Below are 13001 nucleotides of genomic sequence, written 5' to 3'. Positions count from 1 at the left end.
GTTTGCCAAGAAATGGTTCCTTTTCAAAATCAATCCATTTGTGCATCTGATCTACTTTTCCACCTGTTCTGCATTTCTGTTCTCACATCCCATCTTTTGGCTACTTTTTCTCGTGTCATTGCTTCTTGGAATTCTGTGGACTGTGAGACCTGTTGCTTATTCAGCACAAGCCTATCCCAGCCCTGGAATGTGCTAGTGGTCCCAAATATGTTATTTACAGGACTGTGAACACCAGTTTATGCAACCATGGTGAAACACAAAAGAGAAACTTGGTTAATTTAGACAGTATAAGTTAACAACAGTAGCCAGGGAAGGTAGCCCCAAACCTGGTGAGACAAATTGACCTTGTACTTGATATTCTTCTGTAATTTGTTACAAGGGTGACTGAATCGGGACACATTTTTATCCACCCATCAAAAAGGTTGCATTATCATGCCTTTGGTTCATAATCATGCCTTTTGTTTGGTTGCATAATCATGCCTTTTGTTCATAGATTATCTAAGATGCTCTATGGGTTTACCCAATTCATAAATTTACATTTAAAAAAAAAAAAAATTGGATGATTTGAAACAACATTCATAATTATAGGGTCTAGCAAAAAATCACCATTTGGGTTCCAAGTGCACTTTTGGACATTTGGGGAACTATTCAAATAACATTAACCCTGCAATGGTTTTGTACCCATTGAAGTGAACCCATTGAAGTGAACCCAGTACATGGGTTGTTCTCCATTTCTTAAGTGGTACACAATTGTCTCAAAGGCCTTGTTTAATGATTTTATTCACATGTGATTGTGACAGGTTCACATGTGCTGGTCAGTAGCACTTACTTCTGGAGATGTGCAGGACTTGTATACAATGAATTTGTTGGCTTAAACAGAAGTATACATTTTGGGTAGATTTATAACATTTTCACTCAACGCATTTCACTCGACCCTTACATGTGAATCTTATTTGTTTACCCTTTGGGCAAAAGATGTCCATAAAAAAGTGAACCTTTTGGATTCAGGGGTCGCACCCGACACCTCCACCCTGGGTTATGGGACTGGTTGTTCATATGTTTGTGTCTGTACCACCAAATCCTGATAACGAAGTGGATGTAGTGAAATATTAACTGTCTTTGCTTTTGGGCTCCAATAGTTTAGGCCTATGCACAAATGTCTCCAACAAGTACCCACAAAATTGACCCTAAATGAAAGTAGCACTTAAATTTTCTTTTCAATTTCATACCTAAGAATTTAACTTAATGTTATATAATAGATGAAAGTCAGACAAAATGATCTCAAAACAGTGGTGGGGGATGTCATAGAGCATGGGATTATGGTTGAAAAAAAAATTGTAATTGAAAATAACAAATATCATTTCAGGTGTAACGGATCAGTACTGATTCACCTGTAAGTTGTAGCTAACCCTTCTTGTCATTTACATGCACTCTCTGTGTGGGTGTGTATCAACATGGCTATTTATAATTCACTGCAATCTACTGAAGATAAGGGTACATGCACAGAATAAAGATAAGTTAAACTGTGTATTGTATTGTGTTGTAATGTGCACTGATTGTATGTATGTAGTTTTTATCATATATGCGGATGACCAAATCTGACACAAACATCAAGCATATTTTTGTGGTATGCACAAGTAGTGTGACATAACAAAATGATCATTTACTTTCTGCAAGTTCGGGGGTCCCTGCGGACTCAGGAGTGTTCTGATCTAGCGCTACCCCCGTTTCTACAAATTTTTATGTTCTATGTTCTAAACGTTTTCATGAAGTAATACTAGTAAATATATTATCCTATTTGATAGGAAGCTTTATTTCACCAGGGGGGCCCAAATCAACAAAGTTGTTCTTCCTTGGGGTCGTGGACAAAACACCACATACAAAGTACAAATAACTTAATGAATTATACCTGCAGCCCAGTTTTGGATCATTTGTAAACGTTTTGCTACAGAAATACCACAATTTCCCCAAACAACATTACAATATTCCAGATGAGGCAAAACAATTGAATTATAAACCATCATCAAAATATCTTCAATGAGAAAATTAGATCTACATTTTTTTAGCATGAATAATTCCTTTGAGAGCTTTTTTACGCACATCAATTTGTTGGTAATGGTTCCAAGACAAAGTATCATCAATCAATAATAACACCAAGGTGTTTGCTCTCATGCACCCTCTTAATATTAACACCATTTATGAACATGGACATCTGCATTATTAATATTTTCTTTTACTGTATGTAACCTTTGTCTTGAGCCTATCAACATAAATTCTGTTTTGTCAGTATTTAGACTAAGTTTATTACTTTGAAGCCATTTGTTGATGGCGTTAAGATCATTATTTATACAGTTAATAATATCATTAATTTCATTAGAAGAAGAATAATATATTACATTACCCGGTATAATTATATGTTTTCCATAATATATTTTGTCTAGATAATAGTAAAAAATGGCCATTTCCAGGCCAACTGAAAACGAGATCTGAACTTTCAAATTTCTTTTCTCACTTTGTTTGAAAAAGAGAACTACACGGGTTTATGGAGCTATGCAGCCCCCACCCCTCCCCCTTATAGCCCAGCTTCTTGTCAGCAGAGAGTCTAGCAATTCAGGGAAAATTTTGCAAAATGTAAACCTTTTCTTGATTTAATAGGCCTACTTGATGAAAATTCGCAATAAGAACGGCACTGTCGGCACACAATAATCAACATTTTGGGGCAAATTTGGAACCAAATATGAAGACGGGCACAGTTGTGTGTTTGATTTTAATCATTTGTAGTGTTGCTTTTACTAGACCAAATCTGGTACCGTAGCTACAAGTGTGCAATCAGCTGTGTGTGTGAATCTGAGTTAGTATTTGATCGGTTTTGCAGAAAGCAAATGACGTGTAAAGGACTGTAAATGCTCAGTGTGTAAAAACAAAGCCACTTTTGCACACTCTGAGCAGAGAGCATGTGTGTGATTTACTTACTTTAGAACTGAAAAAGTGAGCGAGAATAAATTCAGCTTAATTAATGTATTCTCTCTAATTAACTGGTAAGCATCGTTGATCTCAAATCATCGGCCGCTCAGTATCACTCAGGTTATGAATCTTTTGCATGCTCCAACTTGTTTATAAATAAGTTTGCGCACATTTGTGCTTGCTCAAATCTTTGCGGGTCCTACATGATTGATAGGAAAATCATGTGTCCTTGTCTACTTTTGTGGGTATTTGACTCGAGGACCCGCCTATTTCGAGACTTGAAGACATGAGTCAGCAAGTTATCTTTAGACCTTTTTTGCACATAAGCAGGGACACAAAATAATTGGTAACCGGAATCAACAAGCTCTGATTGGGATATTCTCATGATAGACCCACTGTTATGTTTATGCCTTGGTACAATATTCAATATTGTTAAACAAACATTAATTTTAATCATAAAAATTGACACACACAAATGATTGTTTTCAACATTTATTTCTCCTATCTTTAAATATTTTTTGTAACATCCATGCATCATACATACAAGACTGTCATTTTTCAGTCTTCGGACTTTAGGTTTTTAACACTCTTTCCAGTGGGCAGTGATACCAAACTTAAATAAATTTATTAAAATGATTAATATTATTTATTATTATTTTATTCAAAATTAAATAAAGTCTATGAAAAAATCAAATTTCCAGACCACCAGACTCCCTATCATCATTTACTCTAGCTTCAAATGTGCACACGATAAAGCATTTGATGCTATGTTACTATCGTTTTTCGGTCGCTTAGGGGCTGTGCAATAATTATGGGGGGGGTAAAATTTCCAAATGGCGCGCCAAAAATCGCTTGCCCCCCCCCCTTCTCAGTCGCCAAATATTCTTTGCCCCCCCCCCCTTGTGCATGGCAAATTTTTGGGATCCCAATTTACAAACTTTAAACGGTCTAGAAACATGTTGCGAGCGCAGCGAGCATGAAAATTTGCATATTATAAGCATTTTCGTTCTGTTTTCCTAAGCCTTTTTAGAGCATTTTATTTAAAAGGCGACCCATGAATGTGTGCCAAAAATCGCTTGGCCCCCCTCTTGGCTTGCCAAAATTGCTCGTCCCCCCCTCCTTTCGGCTCGCCAAAAATTTCTTGCCCTCCCCCCCCAATTTTACCCTCCCCCAGGGCTCATAATTATTGCACAGCCCCTTAGCGCTGACATTTTTGAAAATATTGAAATCTGGATGAAAGTTATTTTGATCATGAGTCAACTGCATCATATATATTGAGTAAAAATTGCCTATTTTGAACAGTTCAAAATGTTGTTGAAGTGCAATTTCAACATTTTTGATGCGATCACCCATCGTGATCGGTTGTGTTTACTTTTGAACTTCCATTCTTTACACAGTGTCATGCTTCAGCGAATCCCAAGTTCTAGATTTCGAATGCAACAGTCTCTAGCCTCGAATGTGAAGTTCATCGGTGAGCAACTTTTGGCAGACTTCTCAAGCAAATCTAAATGGTCGCTTATGCCCAAGGGGCCGCTTTTACGTTTACACGGTTAACCGACCGGATTGTCATGATTGTGGTCCGTTTAAACGGTTAGACAAATAACCATTAATTTACCCCCCTAGTACTACCGTGATGTTGCAAAGCCAGAGCTAACGAAGTTCATTTCGCATCAACAGCCAATCAGAGACATGTGCGTTTATATTTTCATGACTGAACGGTTGCTTAAATGCCCAAGGGGCAGCTTGCGGCCCGAGGGCATAAACAACCGTTTAGTCATGAAAATATATGAATGAACCCTGTTCATACATCATGTACATACCAGAACATTTTGTGATTTCTTATTTCATCAAAGACAAAATAATAAATAACAGCAAAAAATTATAAGTAACATTATTAAAAAACATGATTTTTCTTCATTTTCCCGACCCGACAATCTCGCATCCGGGACACCGGGCATAAACGCTGTTTATGCCCGGCTCTCGACCAATCACGCACGCTGTTACAATTACAAAGTGTGTATGTAGGTATGCTAGGTGAATTCAAATTTGCCATCAAACTGCATCATTTAACATATCAAATTAAAGCCCTTGAGTAAAGAAAGCCAAAACTGAAAACATTTTTGTCATAGCACTTTCCGTAACAAAGTTATCTTGTCAAAGATTGACTTTCATCAAAAAGATTCTGCTAGCAAAATTCCCCAAAACAGCATTTAGGGGTGTTTCTAGATCTTAGTCTCATGGCGATAGCAGCTTTTTTAAATGGAACTGCTATCAAAATCCCTCTAAAATTCCATGTGCGAGTGGCTTATCACCATAAACTAGAGCGGTTACCGCACCATAGCTGAACCATGGGGCTTTGGCAGTATATTGTGGTACATGTATATGGTCGCATGTCATAAGTTGGGTATGCAAAAAGGGTGGAGGGATTACACTTTTCTGAAAATTGCAATACAAATTTGATTGGCTTTCCGTAACCCGATATCCTACAGCAGTGGTTGATACCTCATTTTAAGCCTAATTTTATACTCTTTCAGTCTACTGAAGCATATAATTATACATTATTCAATAAAAAAAAATCACATCAGTTGAAATGAAAAATGCCAGGGTGGAGGAGCAGGCGGATGTGGAGCAGGCGGATGCGGGAGTGTGCAATAGGGCCTATGTGAAAATTCACATGTCAGCATGTCAAAACTACTGGTTACTTTTTCAAATCTAGTGAGGGTATGATGTATTGAAAGCTTTGAATGTTGAATTTGTACACCTAAAACAATTACTGACTATTTAAGGTGGTACTACACCCTGTGATTAATTTTGTGACTAATTTTGCATTTTTCTCAAATAAGTACATTGTAACTACACACTGGTAACAAAAGTTATATGTATATTACACACACCCGTTTATGGAATCCAATTACTTCACTGAAATTTCAGTGATTCAAGACAAGGGTTTCATTAAGAAATGAGGTACATTCTGGCGGTACCTCATTTCTTATCATAAATAACGTACCGCTTGTCTTGAGTCACTGACATTCCAGTGTAGTAACTGGATTCCTTACCCCTATAATATACATAAACTTTTGTTACCAGTGTGATATTATTTTTTGAGAAAAATGCAAAAATATTCACAAATTTATCAAGGGGTGTAGTACCACCTTAAAGGGTTATATGTTCCATTTGTTTTTCATTTTTAATGAAACCGTAGTTGAATTTCAATATTTTTAGCAATATGCTAATGTACAAATGTACATTTCTCTTCTTGATATTCATTTCCTCAACAATATAATAACCATCTCGCTAATTACTCGTAAAAAGGTCATTGACCTCCACAATGTAATTAACATACGTACAATTATTTTAAATAGTTCATTTCAAGCATTAATGTATTGAGAACATATCCTCCAAATCTGATGACATTCTTGCATAAAATAACAATTTTACAGTCATTTTTGTAATTGAGGTCCGATTTGAGAAAAATGCATTTGAAAATTGAGATAACATAGACGCCTGTGTATTAATTAATTAGTAATTAAAGGGGCATTTCGTGATCCACAGCCTCATCCAAGGTCTTAGCCAGCCATCGTCCACCCGTCTTTTAGGCGGCCTAATCTAATTTTAGGCGGGTGGATTTAATGGATTTTACAGATGTGATAGCTCTAAAACAGATGATTTTAAGGTTATGAACTTATGACTAATTCAGAGTGACATGTAAAGGCCAAATCAGGACATATTTGACCCTAGTGACCCTTCCATGGGTATAGACAAGTTATTTTATATTTGAGGGTCAAATTTTGGTGTCTGCTTGGACGGGTGGTTTCTGATTTCTGGCTAAGACTCTGGCCTCATCCCCCACTTTTCAAAAAAAAAAGTTGAGATTTTTACACCACTGGATACCTCTGGCTACATAATGTTTATGTACCAAATATTTCTTGCAGATTAATTAGTTTAGCAAAAAATATCGCAAATTTGAATTTCGTTCTGGTGCACCAGAACGAAATTACAACACATTGTCTATGGAGCAGTGTAATACACATAATCATGCATAACTCGCATAAGCATAAAATCGGAATCAACTGAAATTTTGGAAATAATCTTTTTTCGTGGATATCTACTGAAAAATGTCATAAAAAGAGGATGCTAGGATCACGAAATCCTCCTTTAAGCATTATCTCACAAATTAAGCATGTGCTAAGGTTAAAAGTGGTGTTAATTGTTAGAGGTTGTCAATATATACAACATATCAAACTTATGACATGCGACCATATAAACGCATCCCAAAAAGAAAGTATCCAGTTTGATTTTGGTCCATAAATCAAAGATGGGGTCTTAAATCAAGACCTACCATAAGTATGTTATTGATGAATTCATTCCACAGTTTGGTACCTCATTTGTCCAAATCGATGCAGAATTGATGACACAATGACTTTTTGAAGGCAGTCAACTCAATTTTAAAAGTTGCAGTAAATTCCTATTAATTTGGTCCTGCTACTCAATATGGGTAGCGATAGATCAAGAGCATGCGCCCATAGATGTCTGGCAGTCATTGATGCAGCAGGAGGACATACCAGATATTGACTGTGAAGTGTGAAGGGTAAAACATTGAGGAAGGAGTAAAAGAGTATCTGTATTGAATAAAACACGTGAAGTGAAGTCAAACAGTCTTAGACCGTCTCTGTTATTGTGTACCTTCATGAAGAAGCAGGAAAACCACATCAATAGGGATTGCAACTTTTAAAATTGGGGTGATTGCATTTAAAAAGATCACTGTGTCATCAATTCTGCATCGATTTGGACAAATGAGATATCAAACTGTGCGGAATAAATTCATCTGTAACATACGCTTGGTAGGTCTTGATTTCGACCCGTCTTTGATTTATGGACCAAAATCAAACTGGATACTTTCTTTTTGGGATGCGTTTATATCACCCACCCCTTTATGACCCCTTAATGACCTTAAATTAATATTAAATTATTTTAAACATGTTTAGAATGTCATAAGGATCATTGCATTTAAATATCAGCTCAATTGGAGCATTTTGAAAACTTGACCTTTGACCCCTTATGACCCCTTAACCACCTTAAAGGGGCATTTCGTGATCCACAGCCTCATCCCCCCACTTTTCCCAAAAAAAGTTGAGATTTTTACACCACTGGATACCTCTGGCTACATAATGTTTATGTACCAAATATTTCGTGCAGATTAATTCGTTTAGCAAAAATATCGCCAAATTTGAATTTCGTTCTGGTGCACCAGAAGCGAAATTACATGTACTAACACATTGTCTATGGAGCAGTGTAATACACATAATCATGCGTAACTCGGAAAGCATAAAATCGGAATCAACTGAAATTTTGGAAATAAGCTTTTTTCGTGGATATCTACTGAAAAATGTCATAAAAAGAGGATGCTAGGATCACGAAATCCTCCTTTAAATGAATATTAAATTATTTTAGACATGTTTAGAATGTCATAAGGATCATTGCATTTAAATTTCAGCTCAATTGAACCATTTTGAAAACTTGACCTTTGACCCCTTTATTGACCCCTTAATGACCTTAAATGAATTTTAAAATATTTTAAACATGTTTAGAATGTCTTAAAGATCATTGCATTTAAATATCAGCTCAATTGGAGCATTTTTGGAAACTTGACCTTTGACCGGGCCCTTTATGACCCCTTAATGACCTTAAATGAATATTAAAATATTTTAAACATGTTTAGAATGTCATAAGGATCATTGCATATATAAATTGCAGCTTAATTGGAGCATTTTTGGTTAAAATGACCTTTTTTGACCCCTGTGACCCCTTGGATGACCTCTGACGTTAGGAAATATTTTTATCATATTCTTTACTTCTTTCCCTTTCATTTGACACCATTTGGGGGTTCATACCTTCGTGGCATTTAAAGATATGTCCATTTCAGACCAAATGGTTGGTAAGTAAGTAAGTAAGTAAGCAAGCAAGTAAGTAAGCAAGTAAGTAAGTAACATACACTCATATAGGCTGAGACCATTTCATGGTTCAGCAAAAATCATATATTTGGGTCAAGTGAAGTATAGAAAACATATTTATGTAGGTTTCCTTCATCGACCTGTTCTCGAAAAAAATTCAAATTTCTATGTAAATATGCATTGTGTTTGGGCCCCGATCTAGGCGAATTTCGCTGACTATTGATTTGATTGATGTCCATTTTTGTTGTTCATACATATTTGTTATTAAGCGTCTTAATGCAGACCTGTCGAAGTCATCAAAGTTGTCGATAACTCGCTTCCTTTTTGGTCCTCGCTTTGAATGGTCTGGCGGTCCATATTTCCGAATTTTGTGAAGAGTTGTGCAGTAGTAGCATCTTTTTTTAGTCCAAACTCTGTTGCTCAGTTTCTTTGTGTTGCCAAAATATTGCCAAACATTATAAATTATTTCTTGTGCCTGTTTGCACAATGATACTCCTGTGCCAATTATTGGTGGCATTATGATAAATTATCCTCAAATAATTTAAGAAATTGATTTAAGACATTAGCTCAAAACCAAATCTCTGAGAGTAACCAATGTCAACATCATTTTTGGGGCATCATCATAGTAACCATTTTTTTTTTTTTTTATTTTGTTATAAAATGTTCTGGTCAATAGAAGAAAACACACAAGACAACATTATAAAACAAGTGTTACGTAAATTTTATTAAATTCAGAATATTAGATACAATAAACAATGTTTTGCTCATTTTATTTCCGGGTTTACGTCATTGATTTGGGCCCAAATTGGGGAAGCTTGGAGCAGACGACGAATATTCACCCCAGACCATTTACAATTTTTGCTGATGTCCGTTTTAGTCAGCCATCATAGAAAAGTGTATTGCCAATCGGAGCGTTGGAAATATGAGCACTCGGAGTCGGGTCATTGAACATGCACAGATTGAATGTTCATGCACCCGATCGAGATCGTAATTGTGCATCATTCTGCATGCACGACAGAAAGCTAACATGGACGCGTAGCCGTAGAGTGGCGCTGTACGCTCGCGGAGTAACAAGCGTAGTTGAATGTTCCACGATGTCCACGAATTTGATAATTTTTCTGTAGCAAATGTGTTAACTAAGGTTTGCCTGGGCTGGGATACCTAGAGTGTACATGTATGTATGAATAAAATATCAATCACATTGACATGATACATGTGCTGAAAATAAATGTTAGCTTGGCTTTGCAGGCTTGAAGTTTGACTGCAAAGGCGCTATAAACACGCTCTAGCATTTTAATATGTCATGACATAAGCATGGCAATCAGTTTAATACAGTACATGATGTTATAATGTACTTACGTTTCCGGGTTGTGGTTTTGCATGTGTTGAGTGTTTTGCCCAGCAACCACTGCATGGCGCACATTCGTGCCACCTTCCTTCATCATGGCAATGTTATCACCAGTCACCCCACGGCATGCGCAGTTACAGCGAATTTCATTCGATGATCACTGATTCCTCAGCGGTTTAAGAGTCATCTTTTTCACTCAAAAGTATCTCTGGGTGTATTATTTTGTTCTGACTATTTAGAACTGCGCAACTTTTTCTTCGCACAGCAGGCAAACAGTTTTCTATTTCTTGGCAAAAGGACTCCAAAATGCCTTCACACACCATGCATGGATGTTTTGGTGAGTGTTTCTAGAATTTAATTCAATCAATTAAGCTGAGTTCATACTCGGTCGCTTTTGCGATAAGGAAATTGTACACACGGCCCCGCACACGGCACGCTCAGAGTACAAAAACAAGTCAGTTTGGCACACTGAGCATGCGTACAATTCGCTTTTCTGCAAAAGCGATCGTGTATAAACTCAACTTCAGTCCGAAAATAAAATCGGGAAGATTTCCCAAAATTGCTCCGCCAGGATGAGGGCAGGCCTGCAGAGTGCCACCATTTCCTCCCAGTCCCTCAGCTTCGCTCTTCTCACTTGGTTGCAAGATCCTTTTTATGGGACGCGGGGAGGATCATAATGTGGCTTGGCCTAAGTTTCGTTTCTCAACCGACCCCCTCCCTCCCTGCCAGAAATGTAGGAGTCTCGTACCGTAGGAGCTCGTAGGCCTACATTGTGTCGTAGGCTTAGCCTAGGCCTAATATTAATGAAATGTTGAACATTTTGAATAATGAAACATTAGTCAGACCGATGTTTTTGTACAAACGTAATCGAGTATTTTTACCCCCTCCCCCCTAAATGAAACTAATTTCGTTTATAGGACGTCATCGATCTTTTGGTTTGTTCCCTAAAAAAGGTTTCTCCAAATATGCTTTGACTGCAAAGAACTTGATAGACTGGGAGCTCAGAAGATTTATTCAGCTCAGAAGACATGGCCTGGTTACATACTGAAGTTACTAGCTGTTACTGTCCGTTTTCCTATACACAATACACAGTGCTCTTGCCATTGACACGTAACCTCTACAAATAGCGTATGTTAGAAGTATGGGTAATTGCCTAGTTAACGTCGCTGTGTGAAAAATAACCGGCCAATATTAAAAGTACTCTTCTAAAATTCTAGAAAATATAGTTTTGTAACATGTCCTAAATTTTTAGCTAATTTAGGTGTTTGGAAATATTCGTACTTTGGTGTTTTAGGAAGGATATGTAAACGACAGATAACACCAAAAAATATGAAGAAATTATTTCAAAACCGTGTTAAGCCTGCAAACCACCATGCTTCTCATTTTCAAGAACGCTGGTTAACAATAAGCAGAGTATTGTCTCATTTCGTAAACAAAAGCCCACACAGAATTGTTCTCTAGCGTTCGCTTTATAATCGTTCACCCAACTGAAACTATAATACCAGCTCATTGCTCCATTGCACAGTAAAGCAGAAACATATGTGTGGATTTAACCAGAGAAGATATGATTTAATCAGTTGAGCTGTTTTCAATGAGTGTTATCTTGGTTTAATAGCTTTTAATGGGGTTTAAGTCCTGCAAAGGTCGTGGTGAATTCTACTGTAGACATGACTGCATCATGACCGGTATGTTAGCATATATAGGGCCAAGATTCAATATTCCATATTGCTGCCGGATCACAGCCTGTAGTGTAGGCCTACGTTCAGCCTGGGGGGTTACAAAAGCTTACAAAATAGGGGGCCAAAAAAAGAATTTATTCAACTCAAGAGACACATGGACAAAACTTGTTGGATATGGCCCAGACAGTAGCCCCAAAGGGGCGCGGGCCCGCCCATATGGTGTTATTCAACTGAAGAGACACATGGATGAATCTCTTTTGCATTGGAACTATTATTTAGACCACAGCACAGCACACATTCTGACCAAAGAGTGGCCCAACTCCCTGGACGTACAGAGGCAACAAACTGCGTTAGGGCCTATTACAGGAGCATTCGACTTTGTCTGGCATAATGGCCTTTGCTCGAAACTCATAGAGAAAGGAGTATCCAGCAAGCTGCTCAGCTGGATTAGGGGCTCCTGATAGATCGTTCCATCAAAGTTATCTTATCTGACCAGTCATCATGTACTTCCTCCATCAATGCATCAGTTCCCCAGGGGTTAATATTGGGCCCACTTTTGTTCTCTGTCTTCATTGATGACCATGGGTGATGAGTGTGAAAACCAACTCTACCTCTACGCAGATGATTCCACCTTGTTTTGTGAGATAACATCTAGAGACAACATAACATAACATAACATAACATAACATAACATAATAGGCATTTATTGAGCACCCCACAAAGAACGGAGCGTTTAATATAAGAGAATATACAGGTACATGAACTAGAGACATCAACTAATACAAACAATACAAAGCATAATATATGTCATGACAATTGGATAGAGCGTGAAAAAACTACTTGAACAGGTATGTTTTCAGATTTGCTTTGAAAAGCTGGAGTGTAGGCCTACCAGCTTCCCTGATGTCACAAGGTAGAGAATTCCATATCCGGGGTGCACATGATTCAAAATGAATGATCACCAGTACGTGTCTTGGTTTTTGGTTGAGATAGAAGTGTTTTGTCCTTTGACGAACGAGTGGCATAAACAGATGTTTTAACCGAAATCAGTACTTGAAG

The 13001-nt window shown here is 37.4% G+C and overlaps 1 protein-coding gene across 1 annotated transcript in view; it reads right to left on the bottom strand.

Moving 5' to 3' along the window:
* LOC140148784 (uncharacterized) overlaps positions 1–10592 on the bottom strand; it is a 190671-nt gene extending 180079 nt beyond the window's left edge. Inside the window, exon 1 of the mRNA XM_072170852.1 lies at positions 10275–10592. Within this exon, the coding sequence (XP_072026953.1) occupies positions 10275–10360 (86 nt within the window). The 5' untranslated portion in view covers positions 10361–10592. The remainder of the gene's footprint in view (positions 1–10274) is intronic.
* Between the last annotated feature and the right edge of the window lie 2409 nt (positions 10593–13001).

Source organism: Amphiura filiformis, chromosome 3 (assembly GCF_039555335.1).
Source record: "Amphiura filiformis chromosome 3, Afil_fr2py, whole genome shotgun sequence".
Taxonomy (NCBI): domain Eukaryota; kingdom Metazoa; phylum Echinodermata; class Ophiuroidea; order Amphilepidida; family Amphiuridae; genus Amphiura; species Amphiura filiformis.
This window is presented reverse-complemented; position numbering and strand designations above follow the sequence as displayed.